This window comes from Mustela putorius, unplaced genomic scaffold (assembly GCF_011764305.1).
Source record: "Mustela putorius furo isolate JIRA1106 unplaced genomic scaffold, ASM1176430v1.1 tig00003863_pilon_pilon_pilon, whole genome shotgun sequence".
Classification (NCBI taxonomy): domain Eukaryota; kingdom Metazoa; phylum Chordata; class Mammalia; order Carnivora; family Mustelidae; genus Mustela; species Mustela putorius.
This window is the reverse complement of record NW_025422015.1, coordinates 15,814,548-15,842,063: the sequence shown is the minus strand read 5'-3', so window position 1 is coordinate 15,842,063 and position 27,516 is coordinate 15,814,548. Positions and strand designations below refer to the sequence as shown.

At 41.1% G+C, this 27,516-nt stretch overlaps 1 protein-coding gene across 3 annotated transcripts in view; it reads right to left on the bottom strand.

Moving 5' to 3' along the window:
* NHSL1 (NHS like 1) overlaps positions 1-27,516 on the bottom strand; it is a 230,029-nt gene that overhangs the window by 120,404 nt on the left and 82,109 nt on the right. Inside the window, exon 1 of one of the 3 annotated variants that reach the window (XM_004740301.3) lies at positions 11,540-12,585. The exons of 1 other annotated variant lie outside the window; for it this stretch is intronic. In XM_004740301.3, the coding sequence (XP_004740358.1) occupies positions 11,540-11,732 (193 nt within the window). In that variant the 5' untranslated portion in view covers positions 11,733-12,585. Of the gene's footprint in view, positions 1-11,539; positions 12,586-27,516 lie in introns of those variants that run through there. One more of the 3 variants, XM_004740302.3, reaches the window with a different exon arrangement.

Sequence of the window (27,516 nt, the reverse complement as noted above, 5' to 3'; positions counted from 1 at the left end):
GGACTGACAATTTCTGCCTAGTAACACAGAATAAAACAAAAGAAAATAGTATCACATGGAGCCATGCAATAATGAAATAGCTTCGCAAAACTTTTGCTTCATTTTATATGCGTGTGTGTGGGTGTGAGTATGTGTGTTCAGTTGACCCTTGAATGACATGGGGATTAGGCGCACCAACTCCTCCCCCACTCCCCCACTCCCACACAGTTGAAAATCTTTGTGCAACTTTTGAACTCTACAATAACTTAACTACTAAATAGCCTACCATTGACTGGAAACCTTACCAATTACATAAAGTCGATTGATACATATTTTGGATGTTATATGTATTATATGCTGTATTCTTACACTAAAGTAAGCTAGAGAAAAGAAAACATTATTAAGAAAAACATAAGGAAGAGAAAATACACTTACAGTACTGTACGGTAATTTATCAGAAAAAAGTCCACATGTAAGTGGACTTACATGTTGTTCAAGGGTCAACTGTATATGCAATGTGTGGAGTATAAACCAATTTAAAGTGCCCTCATTACTCAAGACACAGGCAAAACTTCTGAAAGTCACTGACTTAAAAAGTCAAGTATAATTAAACTTTTCTGGCACTGAAATACTCAAGACATTCACACTATAGTTCCACTCTAGAAGATTCCTTACTCCATCCCAAAGAAGCATTTGTTATAGAACAACGTAGCTCAACTTGCTTGGAAATTAGAGGAAATATTACGAACTGGATTTTTGTTACAACTTTTATTAGTTGAATTTGACATATAACCTTCAAGCTGATTTCCAAAATCAGCTATGGAACTTTTCCTTGGTTCCAATGACACAAGCACACAGATCAAGTGGATAAATCAACACATACCCCCATGTGTGGGATGTAACCAAGGTCTGATGATCCGAAGGAATGTTGATGGAGAAAAATCCCAACCTCGCCAGCTTCCGAAAACATCAGTAGCACACAAGAATGCCCCAAACACAACAAAGGGTCTCAAAATGGTTTACAAATCAAACAGAAGAGGGATCCTTAGAACAGAACAAAATTCAGGCATTCATACTTACGGACAAAGAATTGGAGAGCTAGCAAAAAAGAAAAATTATTAAAAGATCTTTTTGTAGGAATAGTGTGTTGACTAACTCTGTAATAAAATTAAGGTAAAAATCAAAGTTCTTTTTCCAGGAAGTCAAAAGCACTCTATGTACTTTCTGATGGTGAAAAAATTATGTAAATAAATAACTACCGGTCAAGATGACCACAGCAACCAAGCCAATACCAGTCACAACCACCCACCAAGATAAATTCACAAACTGTCTTTTGTGTGCTTTGTAAAAGAATCGCCAACCAATCAGGACTGAAGCAGTACACACCTGTGTTCAGGTAGGAATTCTGGTTTATCTCAAAATGTAATCCAGAAACACCTGACACCCAGTTTCTACTTTCGCTGAGGCGTTTCCAGTTACAGAGTAAAAGAGAACCTTCAGAAATAGGGGCAAGGAACTGCACCAACAATAAAATATATTTATTCTCACTCGTTTAAAGTCTACTGAAAAGAAAAAAACAAAGTGATACAGTTTATTGAAATCTTAAGTGCTGGAGGCTTTTTTTTCTTAGAGAAGGATAAACATATATCAAACCCAATCGGATAATTTACGTGTGCACTAAAATATTTTAACCAGTGGACAGATGAGCCTTTATCCTTGGTTCCACACCTTTTCAACCACGTATAGAAACTTTATTAAGCCATATCTTAAAAACAAACAATCCCCAAATATTCCAAGTGTACAATTAGTTGTACAAACAGCATATTCAGAAACTGGACCGGTCCCTGGAGACTACCATCACTTTACTGAGTTAGAAGACGGATCAGAAAAAGGGAAGGCAGCATGGAGAACTAAGAGACTCATTTGCTTTTCTCTTATAACCTATCCCAGCTCCTTCCTTCCTCTAGTCTACTGCCTCCTTCTCCCATTATCTTCCACTGATTACTGCTCCCAACACACATTTTCAAAAGTAGTAGGGAATGAAAATGACAAAGTGGAGTCACTCTTTGTTTCCCCAGCCTTAATGAGGGCCTACTCTAGGGAAAGCCCTTTGTTCAGGGTCACTCCAGGTTACTCACTATTCAAGCCTTTTTCTCTTTGAATCTGAGAAAGGCTGGCTCCTTCTACGTTGCTTTCTCAAGGCATTGCTCTGTATCAAGTCTACCAGGCAACAGGAGCTCTCAAAACGCAAGAATCCATAAGACAAACCCAGATCCTCTCTCTGCCTGCCTCTCTGCCTACTTGTGATTTCTGTCTGTCAAATAAATAAATAAAATAAAATTTAAAAAAAAAAAAAAAAAAAGACAAACCCAGATCATAAAATGAGTCTAGTAAAGGGAAGTACTGGCCAGGAAGTGGCAGGGGGGGGGCGGGGGGGTGTGCGACAGCACTGGCTGGGAACTCCAGCTAACAAATCCCCCCAGGGAGACCATCTCAGACACCTGATAGGCAAGCGCCCACCATGTACCATACATATTTAAATAGCCAAAATGTTATGCATCCAGCCGGGTGATGGGTTCTGGCAGGAACTAAGTAAATAATTACTGGCTTAATGTCTCTAATAACTAGTTAGTCATCAAATGTCAGCCATCAACTACAGAGAGCAATCTTGTGATGCCAAATTCAGGAGTACAGAAAAAAGAGGTTCACTAGGCTGAAGAGGGACAGACCCCAGAGACATCACTGCAACCAGCTTCTACCCCCCCGCCCAGCCTCATGGAAAGCTCTGTATATAGACAATATGCATGCTGATTATAGGTAAACTCTCCAATCACATTTATTAAGACAGTGATCCCCATCTTTCATCAGGAAGGTTAGAACTACAATGTGAAGACCACCCACATTTCATAAAGCTAGAAAACATACAACAATGCCTAAGAAAATCAGAGATGCTGTGTGACAATAACAAGTAACTATTAAATCCTATTCCCTGAATAAAGAAAGCCTCACGTGAAAATCTGTAGTTCCATAACTGCTTTTCCTCCTGTACCTGTATAATCACTTCCACCAGCACTTTGTCACTTCTCAGCACCCTACGGTGATCTGGCTCAAGTCCAAGTTCTGGTTCCTATGATCCAATCCATTCTGTGCCAAAACCAAGAAATACCTACTCACTATCTTGCAAAGTGTAAAACACTGGATAAGACAGACTAGATTTCAAAGAGCTTCAAATTCAGGTAAAGTAGGAAGCACATGCCCAAAGAGTCTCAACGCAGAGCATGTGCCCTTGAAACAGAAGATACTGGGTCCAAGACTCCAAGATGTTTTCAACATCCTTTCTCTTTCTGAAGATACACACTGGGTTCCCAGTGTCACCAAATCTAAGTTTCTCTGCTTAGTTTTCAGTTCTCCTGAATGACCCTTCCTTGCTATCAAACTATTATTTTTATTAAATACTTACAGTATCCAGACAACATGTACTAAACGAGTTCATTCATGTAATGTGTTATTAATAGGGTCTGGCCATGGCAAGCCATCATTAAACGTTAGCTGTTGGTAATACTTACGGGCAGCTGCACTGATTTAAAGATTTTTTTTTTTTTTAATTTGACAGAGAGATTACAAGTAGGCAGAGCAGTAGGCAGAGAAGAGGGAAGCAGGCTCCCCACTGAACAGAGAGCCCTATACGGGGCTAGATCCCAAGACCTTGGGATCATGACCTGAGCTGAAGGCAGAGACTTAACCCACTGAGCCACCCAGGCGCCCCAGCTGCACTGATTTAGACACAGCTTTCAATTTAGTATTTTAACCATTTCAGGATTTGACATAAAAACTGTGGTATATATTACTTGAAGAATTATGTAAAGGAAGTGGCAGCTTCCATTTGGGTTGTGTAGGTTATACAAGCACTTATTTCTACACTGAAATTCTACAGAGTAGTATAGTCTATACTAGGATACGAAATCTTTTGACTTGAGTTATCAGTCATGAAGAGATTGCCAACCCCTTGGACAATACCATTAAATACAACCAGACTCAACTGGTAAGCTGACACAGTACCTATAAACATACATTCATTTATTCAAGAAGTGAGCTGTACCTACTGCCCATCTCATTTGATCGAAATGATTGTTAGAATTTAAACAGATGATGTGAGTTGCTCCAGGCCACATTATTACAGAAGTAAAACATTCAGATTTCCTGACCTAATATTCCTTGTATCATTCATTCTCTCTTTCAACTAAAATTTATCCAATACCTACTATGTGCCAGACTTGGGGGAACATTGGTTACCAAAACATACAAGAAAAAAAAAAAAAAGTCTCTCCTGTCTTAGAGGTTAAATTTTAGTTTTAGGAGACAGACAATACTGAAAATAAATACAACTGACCCCTAAGCACCAGCAGTTTGAACTGTGCAGGACCATTTATATGTGGATTCTTTTCAATAAGTACAGTACTATAAATATATTATCTCTTCCTTATGATTTTATTATTTTTTCTCTAGCTTACTTTACTATAAGAATACAGTATGTGATATAGATAATCTATAAAATATGTTAATCAATTCTTTGTGTTAGAGGTAAGGCTTCTGGTCAAAAGTAGGGGATGAGTAGCTAAGTTTTGGGGGAGTCAAAAGCTATATGGGATTTTTGACTGCACCGGGGTCTGCTCCCCTCAACCTTGTCTCATTTAAGGGCCAACTGTACATTAAGTATACAGTACCTCAGATGGTGGTAAGTGCTTTGGAGAAAAACAGAGATAGGAATAGAAAGGTCAGGATGAGGTCAGAGGTAACAAAGGGTCGCTCAGATGACTTTTGAGCAAAGAGCTGAAAGAGGAGAGGGAGGGAGCAGTGTGCATAGCTGGGACTCTGGGTGGAGGGGAAGGTCAAGTCACAGGGCATGTTCTAAACAGCAAGGGGCCTGGTATGACTTAGAGGACAGTGAGGGGAAGGCACAGGTGATGCAGCTGGAGAAGCCCACGGGGTAGGGCGACACATTTCGTTGTAAAGACTAGTTATCGAGCTACCTGAGAAGGAAAAATCATTGAAGAGTTTAAAGCAGAGGAGTTGCATGACATGACTTACGCTTGATGTTTTGCAAGACCACTGAGCCTCCTCTGTCAAAATTAGCCTTACTTGGGGGTTGGCGGGAGGGTAGCCAGAGGCGGGGAGAGCAAGGGTGGACGTGGGACCAGTGAAGACGACCTTAAGAGCACCCTGTTGCCTCGCCTTACCAGACATGGCGTCATCCCCTCTCATACCTCATCTCTGTTTCCTAACCAGCTTCCCTAATGGTCCAAACCTTCGTGATCAGACGTTTCCATGAAGCATTTGATCCACACACAGTGTGAGTGAGCAATAGGAAACAGCAGATGCCGCTAAAATTATGTTCCCACAAAGGGAACACTCTCTTTTGCCACCCTCAACAAGCTTCATGGTTGGGAGCACTTGTGAGGTGATGGAGACGTTCGTCAGTACATCGGACACAGAAAGCACACGGTGCTACTAGTACCCGACCCCGTCTGGCATGGTGGCCTCTGCAAACAGCACTATCAACAGGGTCCCACGTGAGTTATGGTGACCCAGTCGGCACCATTTATTGAGCACTTAGCCTGGGGAATAAAAAAGATAATAAGTAAGATTTGGTCTCTGTCCTAAAAGAGTTCACAGTCTAGCTGAAGACACAGACACATAAAATATAAATATCATCCAGCATATAATAAACATAATTACCAAGGTCTGTAGACAGTGGAGAAATAACATAGAGAAAGGAGTATCAGCTTTGCCCCTAAGGGATTAGGGAAGGCTTTACAGAACTCTAAAGAAAGTAGAGAACGTGGAGCAGAAGTCAGCAGGCAGAGGCGGGGACTGGGGCATGGTGACACAGGGCATAGGAGATGGCATGGTGAAAAAGCATTGCATCCATCTGCTACATGGGGAGTTAAAACAGGCAGGGAATGGGGAGGGGTCAGAGGTGCAGGGTCCATGCTACTTTAAGTGAGATAGGCTTCATTGTGTAGGCAATGGGGAGCAACACAAGACTGACCCAATTATATTTGCATTTGGGGAAGACTCAAGGATGGCTCAAAAGGAGACAAGAGTAAGTACAGGTTGTAAGAAAGAGTAGAAGACCTCTCAGAGGAAGGCCGAAACTATAGCTTGGATGGACAAGAAGGTACAGACAGAAGAGACCTGGAGGAGCTAAAACTGATAAGGCTGGAGTTAACGGAAGTATTTCAGAGGCAGTAGTGTCATAAAAAAGAAAAAAAAAAGCCCTTTATTTGAAACCTTGATAGAAAATATTATGGTTAAACCAAAAACCCTTGAAATTACATAGAAATATGACACATTCTGAAATAACTGCAAGAGACTTATAAAAATTAACCCCAATTAATGTTCAGGGTCTTTTGAAATTATTTTAAAAAACAACTGTTTGAAAAGGACAATCTCAAAAAAGTTTTCAAAACTGAGCAAAGCCATCTCCATGAAGAATATAGATTATTAACTTCTAAATGAATGTTCTGACAGTAAGTTACTTCTTTTAACACTCTATTTCTAATAATCTAAATAAGTGTATAATTCTCAAAATAAATCCACAAACTTTTTAAGACAAGTAAGTAAAGGAAGGATATTAGATAAAAACATCATTTCAATATAACTTCATCAATTTAATAACAAATAAGATCATTTTGCAATAAAACAAGGCAGCAAAACAACAGAGATTCCCATCTTCAAAAGAAAAAAAATAAGCAAAGGTGAATAAAGGGCAGTTTCAATGAACCAGATAAAATATTAAGTGGCACTCACTGTGTGTCTCTTTCACAGAATGTCAGCTTCGGTAAAACATAAGAAGGAAAACATTACATTCACTGCACGAGAATATCTTCTCATTCCTTTTAGTAAGACTCCAAGATAAACTCCATTTAGCTCTTTTTCCAACGTACATGGTGACCCTCTGAATAAATATTACTTATTTATCTTGTTTTACTTTCAAATTCAGGGGGCTACTTTAGCAATATTTGCCACTACTTTTCAGGTTTCTTTAATGCCATGAAGAAAATGCCCTTAAAACCCAACATTTTAAAGATTTTTATGATCAGAAATAAATCATAGCTATTTACATGGAAACAGGATCTCAACCTTGTAGCTTTTGGTCTTTTGTGCCATTTTTTCTGTTGTAATATCTGAAATCATTGCTAATCTAATTATGCACAAGGGTCCTGTTTTCTGCAATTGTTTTACTAGGGAGGACACTGGGATGAAATTACTTGAAATATAACCAACTCCATACTCAACAATTGATTATCTAGTGTATTGATTATTCATTATCCTTAATGCCCAGTAAAGCCATTTTCTGGTCATCTTTTGTATTTCCTGGGATGGAAAGGAACTGAAATTCAAAAGATTCAAATTTGGTAATGTTATTAGCATATCTGATAAAAGTCCTGAAGAAGAGAATGAAAGTAGTGTTTAAATCGAGGCTTTGCATGTCAATTACCCTCTCTGTGTGCTGACCTGCCAATACCAGGATCATCAATCATGCCTCTGCTCAGCTGAACAGAGCTGGAGATACAACAAAACATGCTTTGCTCAATGAGAGGCTACTCTATTATTATTCCACCTCTTTTGGTTTTATTTGACAAGAGAAGGGTAAGTGAGCAAGATGGGGGAGCACAGAATAAATACAAGTCATTAGTTTCCCTTGAGAACCTTCCACAGTGCTGGAAACAAAGCAGGAGCTCATTAAATGTTGTGCAAATCAATGCTAACAGCCAGAAGACCACGCAAAACATGAAAATGCTCAAGATAAAGTTTCTTTATCTGGACCTTCTCATCTAAGACATTCATTTTCCATTTTTCACAATTATTCTGCATGTTTCCCTATAATCCCCTTAGATGTCCTATCTGCTCCTCCACTTAAGTATGAACTCCATGACTTCCCAGGCTGTGTGCTATATTTCTTTGTGCACATAGTACTAAAAATTCCTTCAATAAATGCTCCCACAACTCCATGCGAAAAACTATATACGGTCTCCCCTACAACTGACTTCTACTTTTTTATTACACAGGCATCCAATGAAACAGCTCATGATTCACTAAATTTATACTCAAGAAGATACTGATTCACATCCTTGATTTTTATAGTTAATTAAGTCAAAACATAATCTGCTATTTTAATGGGTCATATCCCACTAAGAACATAAGAACTGATAACCGCTATTACTTAATTCATTTTTATGTTCCTCAGTACAAATGCCAATAGTTCTGAAGTTCTAAAACTTGCCAGGTGCTGGAACAAAAGAAAATATGCAGGTGCTTACCTGTGATTGCTTTGGACATACCAGTATGTATCTTCTAGTTACTTTTTAGGCTCAGGAAAAGTAGTGTAAATGGAAAGACGCCTATTATAGCATCTAATCTTATAGGAACATTCTCCAAGGAATTTTCAAGCACTGTAGTTTTATCCTTAGTGTCCTGAATGTATGTGACAACATTAAAATGCAAGTCTATAGGTTTGTGTCTTGATAGATATCCATACAGGTAACTACTTAAAAACTTTACTGCGATGGTCCTAACAAGCAACCCAGCATGGAGATTCACTCTCAAAAAGAGCTTCTAAGAACTGTTTTATAAAATGAGCATGCACACAACACGGTACCCACAAGACAGTAAGGATTCAGTGGGCTGACTCTGCAAAGCTATGTGATGGGGATACGGTGGGCGGGGAGCACGCAAGCACTCTGGCCTCGCAGCACCTGCTAGATGGAAGGGAGAAAGGCATAAGGCTGCAGCCCCAGCAGCCAACTATCCCATGGGGGTGGGGAGGACACAGGACACAACCCTGAAGCAAGGCTGACTTGTTAAGCTACACTGACCTACCCCTCGTGCTCACTGCTTGGTGGTAGTGGTGGTGTGTGTGTGTGTGCGGGGGAGGGGAGGCAGGATAACAAGTTTTTAGAAACCTGTGTAGATCAAAAAATGTTACTGTAAGATAGGGTAGTTGGGGAGCAGGGTGAAAGGAAAGTATGTGGTCTCGAATGTATGTGCTCTGGGCAAGCAGATCTAAAGTAAAAGATGCTAGGGCACCTGGGAGGCTCAGTGGGTTAAAGCCTCTACTTTCGGCTCAGGTCACGATCCTAAAGTCCTGGGATCGAGCCCCACGCTGGGCTCTCTGCTTCAGCGGGGAGCCTGCTTCCACCTCTCTCTCTGCCTGCCTCTCTGCCTTCTTGTGATCTCTCTCTCTGTCAAATAAATAAATAAATAAATAAATAAAACCTTAAAAGAAATAGTAAGTAAAAGATGCTATACAATTCCCATCAGACGGCTATATCTTCAATGCAAGTTTATTTGCCACCAAATCCTAACGTGCCCATTGGCATTCTTAGCACTGACTGATAATCCCTGCTAGACTTTTAACTTATTTGATACTTATTTTTTTTGTTAAGAAAAAAACTCCAATCTTGAGTAATTTTAGTGAAAGAATGATCCTCTTTTGATCTGGAAGTGTAAACAAATATCACTCCTGTATTTCTCCAAAGGGAAGAACTATTTGAAATAAAGATCAAGTGTCAAAGATCAATGCCCCTGGGACAGGATGTCAAGTTGGGAGCCAATTTTCTTTTGAAAGTCAAATGTAAAAATTTTGATCTACAGGCAGCTTTTAAAGGATTTTCCCCTAGCCACCTATGACAAAAAATGGCAGTATTACCCATGGCCAATTATTTCTAAATATCATATAAATTTACACACTCTATTGTGCTTCCATGTCTCTTCACAGGGCTACTATATCCCCGATTACATTAAAGGATAAAGGGCACAGTCTTTTGTGTTGTTGCATAAACAAGTCCTCCCTCCTTTTACAAGTCACCCCTCTTCTCCACAACAACCTCATTATTCTTCACAAGTCAAGTGTATAATATTTGCTTCATTTCCCAGCTAAAACTAATACACGCATATTCACAGTTATCTTTCCCTTTAATGTTAATTTAGATGGAGCATCTATGATAGAAATCCTAAAGCCACGTGCTCACATGTCTAGAGTCTTTAACGGAAATCTGATGGCAGTTGATCTAAAACAAGTCATAAAAGAACAACCTTTGGCAAAGGCCAACGGAACCAAAACTACACCCTCTGATGACCACAGGACTACTGTATCCGCCCTGCAAACATTCTTGCCTCAAACATTACAACCCACCCATTAACCAAAACCGCAGCTTATTCCTGATTTAGAAGAGCAAATTTCGTGGACTTACTAAACCACACAACTCCAGCCAGAAAGCCTCTTCTCTGTGTGGCAATTATTCCACATTTGAACTAAAAACCTGCATCTTTAAGCTCAGTTATCAGTGGACTGCTGTTAAAGCCCCTTTCCTGACATAATAAACAACTGACATCTTCCGAGAACATTAACTAGTTCCTTCTGTGCCACAGTTTAATAGAGAAGACTTTTTAATATAGAAACTGTTTAACACTCTGTTTAACACACAGCATCCTCGAGGAAGAGTTGTGTTAAATTCTCAGTCCGCAGACCAAAAACACTGTACCATCGGCCCATATGCAACTTATTCTCTCAGGATTCGGATGTTCTGTTTCCCAAAAAATGGGAAAGAACAGGTCGCTGAAAGATTCCAGTGAGGTTTCTCTTGGCACGGGAAGAATGTGATAAACAGGGAAAACACAATCAGGAGGAATGTCTGGACTGGGTTCTTTTGTAATACTTAAATAGCGCTCCCCTACCGGGCTTTGCCACAGCACCAAAGGGGGAAACCATCTTAGAACTCTACAGTAAACATTCTAAAAGGGAGAACTCAGAAATTCTAAATACAAAATAGGGGTGTGTTAAGAAATACTGAAATATTTCCCTCTCTCCCACCAGGACTGATATTTTTCTTCATCCCAAGGAAGGCAAAATATGCTAACCCCAAGCAAAGAGGCCAACACTGGTCTGAAAAGGAACTTGAAAGAAATCCAAAAAACTCCTTTTGGCCACAGTATCAAGGGCAAGCCCTTCATGTGTTCCCTTTCCTTGATGTCATTCTAATAACCTGTTTAATTCAAGTGTCTGTGTCCTTCGTCAGTCTTCTTAAAGAAAGACACAAGAAGACTATTCATGATTCCCAAAGTTTTCTCAGTGCATTGTTTCGGTAAAGAGCTCCGTGTCCCAACTTCAAGTTGTAAGAGAAGAAGACTCCCGTGAGGGTGGCTTACTGTTGAACTTTTCACAAGTCACCTGAGTGTGAGGATCTGCTGAGGGGAAGGGGTGCTGAGGACCACTAACAGCTATCTTATCCTTCTTAGGACACAACCTCAAGCTGAATCTAGTTGGAAGAGCACTTTGATTTTAGACATGTAAACAAATGGACGATGCCGAATTCCAATAGAAAAACAAACAAAACTCCTCTAAGGGGGCAAAAAAACCCCCAAAAAACAAACAAACAAACAAACAAACAAAACAAACCCCAAAAAACCATGAAGGGAAATCAGTGAAAGAAAATGAATGCTACATTGCAAACCTGCAAGAATGTTTAAATTTAAAAAAAAAAAAAAATCAAGTCACCTTTTCTGGGCTGGGTTCTGTAATTCCAGTTTTCATCATCTGCTTCCACCTGCTGCCCACAAACCGAGAGCTCTCCATCACTGCGAAACAGCCTCTTTGTCTGCCTGGACAAGGAGGAGAAATTGATCCAACTCACAGCACGTGAGAGAGACCCTGAATTTGACTTGAGTCTGAAAGAGCCTTCCTTTTTCATCTTCTTTCACACCACCATCGACTAGAGATAAAGCACAGCCCAGCAAAAAAAGAAGCTCGGCTTCACTATCGTTCCATGTCCTTCCAAGGAACCTGCTCCTTCCCACTTAAATTCAGACAATGTTGAGAGTCAGGCACGGCATTATGCAGGAAGACTGCTTCTAGGTCACCCAGTTACAAAGAAAAGGAAAATGAGGAGTTAGGAAACAAAACAAACAAACAAAAATAATCCTAGCCACACTGTGGCCCTTGGTTTGGTATAAGTTTAAAAACGCAGCAGGGTGTTCGTTTCAGGAACGTTTGTCAGGACTCGGAGAAGAACAAAACCAAGGCACGCCGACTCTTTGGTGCGTGCCCAGCATCCCCTCCTGCGATCCTGCTCCCGTCCCGAGCATCCTCCCCCACGCGGGCAGGGAGCCGCGAGAGCAGCCCTCCGCGGCCGACGGACGGAAGAACTCCTCAGGCTGGAGAAAGAGGTTCGGCGTCAACCCGGGCGCCCCGTGTGAACTTCACCCACCCAGGTGACCCGGGGGAGATCAACGCGGTCGGCTCCCTTGTCGCCGCTCGGCACAGAATCATGACGCGCCCACCTGCCCTCTCTGCGGTCCGTGAACCGCTCAGGATCCACGGGACTCCACAAACAATAAACCGGGCTGCGTGGCTGTCGCCGGGATTACCCGGTACGCGCTCGGGGGAAAGGCGATAGGCTCTCCCCACAGCGAAGGCTCCTCATTGGACACAGAAAACCCCGCCTCCTCCCCACGGGCAACACTTCAGCCCGCAGCTCCAACTTCTGAACTCCTGCAAAGCTGGGCTAAATGCAAGTCTGCGCAGAGTACAGACTTCTGGGAATTAAAAAAAAAAAAAAAAAAGAACTTGATTATTAATCGTCAGACCGCACCTCTGAAGGTAGAATTTTGATAAGGAAGTTTAAAAGGAGCGTGTAGTTTTATAAACATCGAGCATTCCTCCACTGATCGAGGGATGTCATCAGCTGAGAAAATGTATTTCCGAAGAGAATTAAACTGACTCGGTTATTCCTTCATTCCCAGCTTTCAGCGAAGGTGAAATGCAGCTGTTCATGTACCTGCTGTTGCCTCTCCGGTCTCCCGCCAGCAGCCGGGGTGTGGGATGGGGTGGAGGACCCTCTTCTGCCTCCCGCTGGCAGCCCCTACAGATCATTCCTCTACAGTTTGGAAGGATCTTCATATCATGGAGAACCATCATCTGACAGCTATGTTAGCAGCAATTAGCTGCAGGCTCCTGAGACTCCTAAAACCATGAATCATGACATGCAAAATATTTAGAGCCATATGCTGGAATGCACTGGGTGCAGCATTTCACCCAAGGCCACATAATCCCATGGTCCTGTGGGCGTTAAAAGTCCCCTTACCTTTCCATCACACAGACTTGGGTCAGGCATCCCCTCCCCAAAGCGTTATTCAGAGTAAGACTAATAAGCAACGAGTAGAGAACTGGGTCCAACTCACTTTACTCAGCACTGAGCAAATGTTTCAAAACTAACCCAGTGCAACAGAAAATAAACGCTGATTAAAAATGATAAAACAGAAATTGTGATGCCACCAACTTTGGCTTTCTTTTTCAACATCCCTCTAGCTATTTGGGGTCTTTTCTGGTTCCACATAAATTTTAGGATTATTTGTTCCATTTCTCTGAAAAAAATTGATGGTATTTTGGTAAGGATTGAAACAAGATGAGATTGGGAGGGAGACAAACCATAAGAGACTCTTAATCTCACAAAACAAACTGAGGGTTGCTGGGAGGTGGGGGGTAGGGACAGGGTGGTTGGGTTATGGACCCTGGGGAGGGTATGTGCTATGGCGAGTGCTGTGAAATGTGTAAGCCTCATGATTCACAGACCTGTACCCCTGGGGCAAATAATACATTATATGTTAATAAAAATAATTTTGAAAAAATTATAAAAGAGTGATTTTGCATCATACATCCAGCACCGTTCACCGATATTTTAAGAAAAGGGCTCTAAAAGCATATGAGGACTGAGACCTTTTTAGAAGAAAAACAGAATTGCTGCAAAACATTCCTCAGATGGGACACCTCACACTACCATGGAAACCGTGACACTGAACAGCCATCAAGAACTAAGGGCAAAGCTAAAGGCATCTAGGGGAAACAGAGATTCAGTTGAAAGCTAAAAGGGTCCTCAAGAGCTCATGTAGTTTAAACCCCTCAATTCACAGATGAGGAAATTCAGGCCCAGACATGGCATATGAAATACCCAGTACACTCAGAAGATTCAGGAATGGGACCAGGTCATATCAGATCCCACCGGATTCAAAGTTTTGCTACTTACTGGGGCTGCCAGCTACATCAGCAAGCACTCTGAGCTATTAAACTGGAATGATATCTCTACTTTGATCAATTCCATAAAGGCAAAAATAATATCATTATGCAGAGCACCAGTGCCTGTAATAGTTCGAACATCAAATAATCTTCCTTTTTTTTTCAAATACTCTTTCTGAGTCAAAGACAATTTTGAGAATCTTAAAATACTCAGATTTTAAATTTTAAAAAATTTTAAAAATTTTTTAAAAGACCATGGTGCCAGAAAAATATAAAAAATATAAAAACATCCTGAATGCTGCCTTCTATTTCAGAGGTACGTGGAACCCCTAAAATCCACATATGCATTCTCTAAGGATCTATGGACCTCCCTGAAAAAAAAAAAAAAAAAAAAAAACATTGTGTTTCCTCCCTAATGTCTCCATCCTACAGCTAGATTTTAAATTTAGGAATACCTAAGCTCTGAAATAAACCTTGAACTGTTCCTTACATTCAGGGAGTACTGTTGGATGCTTTTCTAACCCACCCTCCTTGAAGTGTGTGCACCTGTAGACACAATAGCAGGGACGAATAGGTGTCATTAGTAACCAGTGTGTTTCCCGCCGGTCCTTCCTGTCCTTCCACACATCTGAGAACAAGCCCATGAAAGGGGGCTGGAGGAACACCCACTGCCAAGCAGCCAAGAAGGCCAACTGGTCCATTCAGGGACTAGACTCCAGATTCTTGTTCATTTATGTTAATTAAAAAAAAAGAAAAAGACTCTCCTTCAAAGTAAATGCACACGTATGCTGGACTTCCAACTTAATGTATTTCCCATTATTCACAAGACCTGTGGATATGTCTGTACAATAACGAATTCTCTACTGACCAGCTCTTCTACATTTCTATCATACTGGCGCTTGATGATGAACATCTTGCTTTATGTAAAAGAAGGTCAAATAAATTAACTACCTTTACAACTGCGCCGGAGTTCCCCCATAGCCAAAAGAGAACATAACATTTAAATGTAACAGTTTGGGGCGCCTGGGTAGTTCAGTGGGTTAAAGCCTCTGCCTTCGGCTCCGGTCATGATCCCAGGGTCCTGGGATCGAGCTGTACGGGCTTTCTGTTCAGCGGGGAGCCTGCTTCCTCCTCTCTCTCTGCCTGCCTCTCTGCCTACTTGTGATCTCTATCTGTCAAATAAATAAATAAAATCTTTAAAAAAAAAAGTAACAGCTTAAAACAAAACAGTCAATTAAAGTTTTAATTAGCTTTCACTATCTACGTTAGGTATGTACTCCCATTCGCTTAGGAAATCTTAAGTAGGCTGCTTGAAAAGCTATTACATTCATTCAATCCATATTTATTTAGCAACTACAATGAGCCACATATTTTAACCATCCAGATCCCAGAGCCACACAAATCTACAGCTCCCAGGGGCCAGGCTCAAGGCTACTCAGTGCCCGGCACTCCATGGAGATCACTGCTGATCTTCACAGTAACCCTGCTGTGCAATATCCCTGGGAGAGTCTACCCGGTTTCTTCCAGTGCCATCATCAGTGTAATAAAACATCTTAATTTTACACTTTTCCCTGTGATAATCTACAAGAGAATACACTCTGGTCAGACTTTTGAACCAGACCTGCTGCACAGATTTTTGTCTGCATCCCTTACTGTGCGGTGGTTTTTTTCATCTCCCCCCTCACTGTCAGGCTGTCAAACTGAAACTTGTGCTGTCGTCGCAGGTGCCAATAGCTGCTCCCTGCCTACCGCTTCACCACTGCCAGGCTCCAGGCTTCGAGGAATCAGATAAATCATCTTGCTTCAATTATGTGTTTAGGGGGAGTTGATAAGCCCCCACAGAACCAAATATACAGCTTTAGTACAAGGGCTCTGCCACAGCTGCCTGTTGGCCGGCACCCTCGCCCTGGGACTGGCCAGGTGAGCGTCCCACAGTTGAAATGGTGGGAGCAACCTCTGGGCTAACACCCCCAAGCGGGACTAAACCAGGTTTATGACTCATTACCTCTTTCGTGATAAGTTCTTAACACTTGAGGGTGGTGAGAAATTTAGCCATCGTTAATGACAAAAGGACAAGAAATTATATTATTTTAGGAATGACTTATGTCCAACACTAAAGAAAAGTTAATGATAAAAACTGGGAGGCACCAGAATATATTCCTAAAGGAAGTTCTGGGATCATCATGTTAGTTGGGTACTCCTAAATCAAATATCCATTAGTTTAAAAAGATTTATTTGTGTTTCTAGCAAGAGCCAAATGGATAGATCAAATACATTTGGAAAGTCCTTGCCAAAAGAAACAAGATTTCCTATTTCAATATATACTGACATCCTTAAAAAGGACTTCTGCTCAAACAGAAGTCTTCGATTTAATAAAAACTGTTTAACGTGACAAGACATCATTGGATCAGACAGACCCCTCAACCCACCCGGGCGTGTAATTGCCCCATTTGCCATCTGTGGAAAACGCCAGCCAAGAGTAGGAACTAATTTCAAGTGCCATCAGTTTTTTGGCCTCAAAAGCCACCAACGAGCACTGCAGCTTTTCATTTCTGTGTGTGCCTTTCCTGCCCTGCCCCTCACCCTTCAAACCTGGAAGAAGGATGGAGAGAGGCAGAACCCTGCCCTGAGAAATGAGTCGAGAACAGTGTGGGCTGGTGGAGCCGGTGAGGTGGGCTAGTTTGGCTGGAAGTGGGGTGCACCCATAGAAGGCCTAGAACAGAGACGAAGGCGCCACAGCAGTGAGAGGAGCCGCTCTCAACTGGGTCGTGTTGCAAAGCAGCCCTGCTCAGGCAGGAGCAGTGAAGTGTGCACACTATCAGGTTACCACATGAATCACCCAGACAACCCACAGGGACCTTTAGTGTCTGGGACAGGGAACGGTAGGTTTTCCAACTGTCGGCTCTTGTAAATAATTTAAGAGTAGATTGATATGCAAACTTTCTATGAGGTAGTTTGTACACACTAATAGTGAAAGCTGATCTCAATATCTAGAAGTCAACAATGTGAGCCAGACATTTATAATGAGAAAACAAAACAAAACCAACAAAACAAAACACATATTACACCCAGGGCCACTGCAGCCAACTCCCATAGAACACTAAATCCTCCTTGTCATCTCCTCCCAAGCCCTAAGGAATTAAACTGATTTACTCAAGAAAGAGGTCATGGAAGACAAAACGCTGTCAATTACCCATTCAGAGACAATTCAGGGTTCCCTCACCAACCACTGCTTGCTTCAATATTTAAAAGAGAAAAGCACTGCCTTTTCATTAAGCCGTAGCTTTAAAAGAGAGAAGACGTTCCCTTCAGGGAAACAAACATGTTGTTCGCCTCAAATGGAAAGAGTAGATGCAAACATCTATAATTATAGATCATCCCAAGCCTGAATCCCACCTTTCAACGTCTTCCTATCTGAAAGGGACTCCTGAAATGATCTGACACTCGAAGACTTGGCCACATTGTTCCCCGGGATCACTTGATAGGGGAGCAGTAGGTCAGCACATTACTGCTCTCAGCCTCCGGGGCGGGGTACGCAGCAAGGGGATAAAGGCTGTCCCTGGGACAGAAGCCGTCACTGACTGATGGGTGCCATGGAATGTCAGAAGCCGGGTGAGCAGTTGATTACCCAGAGCCGAACTCCTTCCCAACCCTAACCAAGAAAATGTCCTCATCCAAGGGGTTTGGCTAAAAAGGTCCCTTAAGAGTGAACACTAACTTTGAGACTCTTCTCATGTAAGAACAAGGATGAACTTGCTCTGAGACAGAACTAAAATTCCAAATTAAAAAAAAAAAAAAGTTTTAAAATCATGATCTTCTTTGTACTTCCTATGCCTCTCCTATGGCCTCTTCAGTAATCTAATAATTATTGGATCTAGTAATTATTATTATGTTTACTACTTACTCAACCATTTCTTCACAAACTTTGTCATGTACATAAATCACGGGAGATTTTATTAAAATGTAGAGTCTGGGGCGCCTGGGTGGCTCAGTGGGTTAAGCCGCTGCCTTCGGCTCAGGTCATGATCTCGGGGTCCTGGGATCGAGTCCCGCATCGGGCTCTCTGCTCAGCAGGGAGCCTGCTTCCTCCTCTCTCTCTTTCTGCCTGCCTCTCTGTCTACTTGTGATCTCCCTCTGTCAAATAAATAAATAAAATCTTTAAAAAAAAAAAAATGTAGAGTCTGATTCGGGTGTGGAGCAGGGCCCGAAATTCGGAACTCCTCAAAGGGCCCAGGTGATGCCAGCCCCCAGGTAACTTTGAGTTAGCACAGTACTAGACTGGACTGCCCCCTAAGGGCAGGGATCTCATCTTTTGATCTCCATTATATCTTAGGATAGCTACACACTGCCAGGAGGAGTGGCTGTTGGTAGACAGAACCATCTATTCATTTGCATGTACCTCTTTCTTTTGATCTTAACATGTTTTAGGAAAAGGAGATAATGAGACCTCTACAGCACTCATTACTTTATCACTAAATTCCAAAAGGCAAAAGCAAAGCAAAATTTGTTAGCTGACCAAAAATATATATAATTCTGAATTAAAGAGTACTAATGAAATTCTGTTGGTTATAGAGTTAGACTGCTTCACTTTGAGAGAGGGTCATTAACTGTGAGGCTCTACGCTTTTCTTACTCTGTTACAACATTCTGCACTGCTTCCATCTGCTGAGACTCCAGAATCCAGGGATCCGGCTCAGAATCCGTGGCAATCAATAATGAGCCAAATTTAAAAATGCAGCCCCCATCTTACCTTATAATCTACACAGACAGGGCAGGACCTCCTGTGTTCCACCATATGAATGTAGTTGTTCTGTGGTAGTGGAAATTTTTTTTATATCAGTTTTTCCTGGTATCTTTTAAGACAAAGAAAATTTTTCCATCAACTTTTAAGTGACCCTCTAAGGGTCACTTGTTTTTTATTTTTTGGAAAGCCATATTCACTGTGGGCCCTATATATCTGGTTTTTCAACAGACATTTTATCAATTTGGCTACCCTTTATTACACTGCTACGCCATGGCAAACATGTTAGACATTGCTAATAACTTCAGTGATTCCACTGACCCAGACAAATCTTACTTCTAACGATGTGAGTAAACAAAATTAGGCATAAAGTACATGAAAGTCATGCATTTGTGGTACCCTGTACTCACAAACAGGAAAGAGACAGAAACGCAAATATATAAATATATCTGGGATTATTGCAATTCCCCCTAGCCATCAGGTTTTTACTATTCTCAGCAATGGGAAAGAGCCCAAATAAAGGGATTGGTTCAAATATTTACTGATCTCCTTCTGGGAGATCAGTCAGGCAGGCTGATTCTAAAGCACAGAAGTCAGAACCCTGTCCTGGAATTTTAAGTGTATTTTAGGACAAAAGATATACACACAGCTATTTTTAACTTAGTGCAAGAAAGAAAATAAAGGAAACAAGTAGGGTCCTTAAGTCAAGTAGGGTCTCTGGCAGGGCTCTGCAGGGTGAGAGGTACTCTCAGAAGAACTTCCTGGTGATCGGGGGTTTGGCCAATCAATGGTGTCTTGGTAAACCATATGGGGTGAGGGGTGTGGGAAGCCCTGATCCATAGTATTTCCATGTAAACACTTCAACTATAGCCAATTTCAAGTTACCAACAATTCACAACCAGCATGCTAAAATCGTAAAAATTTCACAATACCCAAAGTATGGAGATAGCCCAGATGTCCATGGACTGATGAATGGATAAAAAAGATGTGGTATACATACACAATGGAATACTACTCAGGTATCAGAAAAAATGAAATCTTGCCATTTGCAACGAAGTGGATGGAATTAGAGTGTATTATGCTAAGTGAAGTAAGTCAGTCAGAGAAAGACAAATACCATATGATTTCACTCATATGTGGAATCTAAGAAACAAAACTGAATGGGCAATAGACACATGAAAAAGTGCTCCACATCACTCGCAATCAGGGAAATACAAATCAAAACCACGCAAGCTACTACCTCATACCAGTCAGAATGGCTACAATTAACAAGTCAGGAAATGACAGATGCTGGCAAGGATGCAAAGAAAGGGGAACCCTCCTACACCATTGGTGGGAATGCAAGCTACTGCAGCCTCTCTGGAAAACAGCATGGAGGTTCCTCAAGAAGTTGAAAATAGAGCTACCCTATGACCCAGCAATCACACTACTGGGTATTTACCCTAAAGATACAAATGTAATGATCCAAAGGGGCACATGCACCTTAATGTTTAATAGCAGCAATCTCCACAATAGCCAAACTATGGAAAGAACCTAGATGTCCATCAACAGATGAATGGATAAAGAAGATGTGAGATACACACACACACACACACACACACACACACACACACTGGAATACTACGCAGCCATCACAAGAAATGAAATCTTGCCATTTGCAACAACATGGATGGAACTAGAGGGTATTATGCTGAGTGAAATAAGTCAATCAGAGAAAGATAATTATCATATGCTGTCTCTGATATGAGGAATTTAAGAGGCAGGGTGGAGGGTTGTGGGGGGTAGGGAGGGAATAAATGAAACAAGATGGGATTGGGAGGGAGACAAACCATAAAAGACTCTTAATCTCACAAAACAAACTGAGGGTTGCTGAGGGTGGGCGGGTAGGGATAGGGTGGCTGGCTTATGGATATCGGGGAGGGTATGTGCTATGGTCAGTGCTGTGAAATGTGTAAACCTGATGATTCACAGACCTGTACCCCTGGGGCAAATTATATGTTAATAATAAACAAAAGAAAGAAAGAAACAAACAAAACTGATGAACATTAGGGGAAGGGAAGGAAAAATAGAATAAGATAAAAACAGAGAGGGAGGCAAACTATAAGAGACTCTTAACTACAGGGAACAAATGGAGGGTTGTTGGAGGGGAGGTCAGTGGGGGCGATGGTGTAATTGGGTGACAGGCATTAAGGAGGGCACTTGATGTAATGAACACTGGGTATTATATGCACCTGAATCACTAAATTCTGTCCCTAAAACTAATAACACACTCTGCAATAACTAACAAGTTTAAATAAAATCTGAAATAATAAATACAATAATAAAATAAAAAATGAAAAAAATCATAAAATCCTAAATATTTAAGAACGGGATTTCAAAGCCAGTACACGCTGGCTCCAGTATACCAATGAATTTGGCTAACATGATAATTTGGTAAAAACAATGGGTTAGTAGAATATTAACAGCCCTACAATCACTAATGTTTTAGTGTTAGTAATGGGGGGAAAGAAAAAGGGTGTGCAGCTGTGATTAAGGGAAGGCCCTTGACAAAGGAGTTTATCCTGGATTATCCAGGTGGGCCCCAAAGGCATCTTTTCAAGTCTTTTATAGGAGAGGGGCAGTGGGAGACCTTGCAGATAGGCAATGTGAGCATGGGAGCACAGACGGGAGCTATGTAGCCACCAGCTGAGGAGAGAAGCCGGGCCACCAGAAGCAGGAAGAAGAAAAGGACAGAGTCTTCCCTTAGAGCCTCTGAAGGGAACACAGTTCTGCCAACACCTCAATTTCAGACTTCTGGCCTCCAGAACTGTGAGAGAATACATCTACATCTTTTAAGTCACAGTGTTTGCGGCTTTTTTTTGCAATAGCCTTAAGAAACAGGTTTGGGGGACACCAAAGGAGAGTTTTGCCATCTGTGACATCTCTAAGCATTTCTGTTCATTTTATAGGAACTAGTGGAAGCTGCTTCAACTGTCAACAACTGCCAACTTTTAAAAAAATACTTGATGGGAAGAACACTAATAAGGGTCTCGAAGTATAGATACCACGCTTCTAAGTAGTTTGCACTGACTTGGCAACACAGTGTGACCTCATGCCCCTCCTTTCTGAATCTTTTAGTCTTTGACAGGTAAGTATGCTTTTCCTTTCATAATAAGAAAAATAAAAGGTTGGAAGTTTCAAGGTTCCACTTCTTAAAAATTCAGTTTTAAGCCAATAATGCCTGATTTGATTGTTTGGGAGAAAAATATCTTTTTTTAAATTTGGAAAATACTTCCAGTTCTTCCTGTTTTTTCCCCCTTTTTTTGTAGTTTTTTTTTTTAAAAAGGGCAGTTTTAGATTCACAGCAAAACTGAGAGGAAGTTTTCCCATATACCCCTTTCTCCCATATAGGAAAATATTTTTAGTTTTGTGTTAAATAGATCATGATGTGATAAAAAGCACTACTTTTTTTTTTTTTTTTGCAAAGTGGCATTAATTTGAAGAGGAATTTTTAAATTATTGAGAATATGTAGATGAATATAATCAGTAATCTTCAAAGTACTTCTTCTCCTCAAATCCAAATAATCCCTTTTCCCCGGGGCATAACTGAGTGAAAACGAATGATAAATTCAAACCTTAAAAAAAAAAAAAATTGGTGGGGCAAAGAAAACTCTGAGAAGTTCTGAAAGCACTGAGCAGACAGTCATCATGCTCACATTCAACTTTCTTGCCTTTCAGGCAGCCAGGCTGTTTGACACCATCTTGAGAGTAAGTGTGAAGTCAGAATGAAAACAACATACCCTTTCCCATTAGATTATTCCCTCTAACAAAAACCCTGGGAAATGTATTAGTACACATATTTGATATTTGTAGGTACTGAGCATAAAGGTGATCAAACAACTTGCCTAAGGTCCCCAAGTTATTTAGATAGCAGAGCTGAGACTTGAAAAAACATCTGATGGATGAGGCACCTGGGTGGCTGAATCGGTTAAGTCTCCGAGGCCGTAATGCCCTGAGGAATGGGCTGCCCGGCTTTCAGCTGTGCCCCCTTCAAAGCTGTCCTCCATGTGCCAACTCACACCATACTCCAAGCCCCTGGTGCTTGATGCATGATAAATAGTTCTCGTCTTCTCCACTTGCTTAACTTTTATGCACTCTTCACACCTTCGACCAGGAACTATCTAGCCCAAATAAGCAAACAATTACTGGGTACTAACTATACCACTAAACTAGTGCTACATAACAAACGACTCCAAAACTCGAGTGGCTTAAAACAAACAATCACTTATGATTTCTCATCACTCTGTGGGTTGTCTGGAGGTCAGCTAGTTCAGGCTGGACTCAGTTGGGGGTGGCTCTGCTCCAAGGCAGCTGTCCCAGGATGCTCAAGACTGAGGAATTTCCCAGGATATGGAAATTGTTTTAAAACTGGGGCAGTCCCAAGTATCCCAGAATGTTTGGTCACCTTAGGTTAGCCTTTGCGTGCCTCTAGGTGGCTCTCCTCCCCATCCTAGGACCAGTAGGCCAGTCCAAGCTTATCTTTCTCACAGCAATGGCACCAAAGAGCAAAACTCAACTACCCAAGCCACCTCTGCATTGAAGCTGCTAACATTCCATGGGCCAAAGCACGCCAAGCGTGACCAGGGCTTCACGCACAACGATACACTCCCATCATCCAAGCAAGCCAGGAGGAGGAGATGGATGGTTCTGAATCTCATGTACCATGGGCACCTCCTGGTCAAGTTACCAAGGGTTGAAGACTCCTAGGACACCATTCCTGACTGCAAGGATTAGATTGTTAGATGCCCTGCCTAATCTGTTTCCAAAGCACCCCATAAAGAGAGAGGCTGCATTTACCCCATCACATCTCAGTCATTAAGAACCGTAAACTGAAAACCAAGCCTTATGTCACCATGTGCACAGTACCCGGAATACATTAAGGATCAAATCAATGCTTGTTAAATTAAACGGGTCAGTGATATGCCCTTCATCACTACTTTTCAACTTTCTCCTGTTAAATGTACTCCAGTTTCTTTACTGGACTTTCTTTGATATTCTCCCACAAGAAATGCTAGCTTACATTCAGGGGTCAACAAAATTTTGGGAAAGAGCCAGACAGTAAACATTTCGAGCTTTGTCTTTGTTGCAACTACTCCATCTGCCACTGTGGCAAAAAAGTAGCCAGATGATAAGTAAACAAAATCAGGGTGGCTGGGTTTCAATAAAACTGTATTTACAAAAATAGGTGGTGGCCTGTATTTGGTTCACAGAATATAGTTGGCTGACCTTTGATTAGAAAAAGAAGTATAAGCGGTACTGAGAGTTGTGTGGACTACCCAAGCATAGACAGTTCACAAATGTTTACCAAACTGTGTTCCTTAGGACACGTGTATCGGAATCACGACGGATTGGGGTGCGGGAGGGAGGGAACCAGAAGGGCTTATTAAAAATGCACATTCCTGGAGTCTATTTAATACACACCTCTGGAGAGAACCTGAGAGTCCACATTTAAACAAGCTTCTGAGATGCATCTTTTGCATGCTAAAATTTGAAAATCACTAGTTTCAATACCTAAATTCAACATCTAAATTATATTAGAATATCAAGTAAATGTATAGAGTTCAAAGCCCTACTTATAATATCACTGAAAATGTACAAACATCATAGATATAATACCAAATACATACAACATAAACTAGGATGATATACTAAAAATTTTATCAGTGGGTATTATAAGCAGAATACAGGATAGCAGATTGTTTTAATTTTTTATTTTGGATTTTCTATTTTTCCATAATATGTATGCTAAACATACACCATAAAATTAAAAAAAAAATTTTCAAATAATCTCTACACCCAACATGGGGCTCACACTCACAACCCCAAGATCAAGAATCACACACTCCAGTGACTAAGCTAGTCAGGCTGTGCTACACTGTAAAATTTTTAATCATCTAATGTTTAATTTTCACTCAGAGTTATTAGAAACATAGGGAAAAGGAGAGAAATCAGCACAGATGTAAGAGTTAGCATTTCACCATTTTTGCTTCAGTTTTTAAAATATAAAATGTTACAGATAAATATCCTCCTGTCCCAAGTCTCCCAGTTTAGCCATTATTCTAAATTTGGTTTGTATCATTCCCAACATACTTTTCACACTTTTTCTGAATACCAGTGTGTTCATCAATAAGACACAATACTGTTTTCTCCAAGTTTCACAGATGGCATTATAATCCCCAAATATTTTTAAGATTATTTTTATAAAATAGTTAATATTAAGAACTTTTTCACCCTGCAACTAAAGGAACCATGGTGGTACCTCTTATAAACCGGTCTACCTGATCCTTTTCCTACAACCTCATTCAGGTAATTAAAGGAACATTTCACAGCAGGATATATCTAAAAACGGATCTCTAAGTCTCTCTACTTGATGTGCAAATCTGCTTAAGGGCATGGCCTCTTATGTTTCTTGCATATACTATGTCTATTAAAATTTCACTCATTGCCTAAGAATGTTTTCTTAAAAAGCCTAACAAATTTAACCTTTCTGGAACTCATGAAAACATAACAGGCGGAATATAAAGACACCTTTATCTTTATATGTTTTTCTCTTTAGCTCAACAATTTTTACAGTCAGAGACACTGCCAACTCCTACGACAGTCACCGAACTCTCCAAGTAAAAAGGCAATTTAAAGAAGGGGAATCTAATTGATAATGACTACTTTAGCTGTCCATGTACAATCACATTTGTCAGCCTTCAGATAATAAACTCATGTGATAAGGAAAAATTTAGAAAACAAAAGACCTAAAGAACCCTTAAGATATTCAGAAATTTTTAGTTGAAACACTTGTTCCCCTGGGTAGAAATATGGATGGTTAAGTCAAGAGAACCTTTGTTTCTCTAATACACTACTCGGAGATATACCATCAAAGAGAACTTCAAAGAAAAGATGAAGTACTTGTACAAAAAAAACACTAGAGCCTTTCCACGAAGGCAGGCAGCCGGGAGTGGGCTAACAGAGCTCAGCAAGCACAATGAAGGCACTAGAGGGAGTCCCCTCTCAACCACCCAGACCCCACCCCTAGCCCAGCCCCTCCACCGTCCCCCCTCAGACATGGCAGAACCCAGACAGTGTGGCCTCAAAAGGCACCTGGGTCGGGAATGCCTTCAGTTCTCATTCCCAGGCACGCTGGAGACGCCACAGACTTTCTTCAGGTTGTTATGAAAACTGAAGTGAGTAGATGCTGACCTCGTTAGCGCTCCATAATTCCCAGGTTATGTGCAAGAGCAGCAACAAAGAGGTAGGCATTGACCTTACAGGTCTTGAAGCAGGTACGAACGGGCGACAAGCGAGATGACAGGTGAGGCCGAGAGCAGGTTGATTTGAACTGCACCTGGCGCCTGGTACCTGTAGTGAGGGTATGGGGAGCTGGAATGGAGGGCCTGACTCCGCTCAGGGAAATAGTTCACTCACACCACAGTCTCCAAGGGAAGGAATGAGTGCCCCCATCTCACCTATAATGACAAGATTCTCAAGTCACTGCACTTGTGTCCTATTCACAGTCATTAGGCACATTTCTCTCCCCAGAATGATGAGGCAATGAATGGCTCAAAGTAAAGTGTAAAATCTGACACCCTAAAAGGAATTACAAAAATAGCCCAGGTATGGCTACTTACCTCATTGGTAATAACATTTTAAATGGCAAAAAAAAAAAAAAAAAAAAAAAGAGAGAGAGAGAGAGAGAAAATGCTATATTTTGTCAAACCACCTCTTTCTCTCTATCTCTCTCTCTCTCCCAAAATGTGCTCCAGGCATTTTCCAAAATTCCCTTTGCTGATAAGTTCTCTAGGAAAAATAAATGAGCACAGAAGAAAAATGCCAGTTACTGTACAGTTCCATAAAATACACATTATTGGTTATTGTTGGTAAGAAAATGTTTAGCTAAAAGTAAGTTACATTTCAAAATAAGAAAAGGAAAAAAACGGTCTCAAATAATTTTTCTTTAATAAAAAAAAAGATTTTTATTTATTTATTTGACAGACAGATCACAAGTAGGCAGAGAGGCAGGCAGAGAGTGAGAGGAGGAAGTAGGCTCCCCACTGAGCAGAGAGCCCGACTCGGGGCTCGATCCCAGGACGCTGGGATCATGATCTGAGCCAAAGGCAGAGGTTTTAACCCACTGAACCACCCAGGTGCCCCTCAAATAATTTTTAATCTATCACACAGTTCAATACTACTTATTCAGCACACAGGAAATTTTAGCATGCTACAGCCTGCATTTGAGATCAGGTCAAATGATGTCACTTAAGAAACTGACATCACTTAAGAATTACCTAACTGGGGCTCCTGGATGGCTCAGTCAGTTAAGCATCTGCATTTGGCTCAGGTCATGATCCCAGATTCTAGGACTGAGTCCTGCACTGGGCTCTCTGCTCAGCGGGGAGCCTGCTGCTACCTCTACCTGCTGCTCCCCCTACCTGCTGCTCCCCATTTGTGCTCTCTCTCTCAGATAAATAAATAAAATCCTTAAATAAAAAGACAGAATAACCTGACTCATTTAAGAATTAATAAGTATGGCCTCTATAAAATGAGATTACAATGAAGTCTGAGGCAAGATCAAAAATCTAATTTACCTAAGTAGGGGATGGCCTCATACTAAAGTGTAACTAAAGAAATGGATAGCTGAAGGATGCCTGGGTGGCTCAGTTGGCTAAGCGTCTGCTTCAGCTCAGATCATGAGT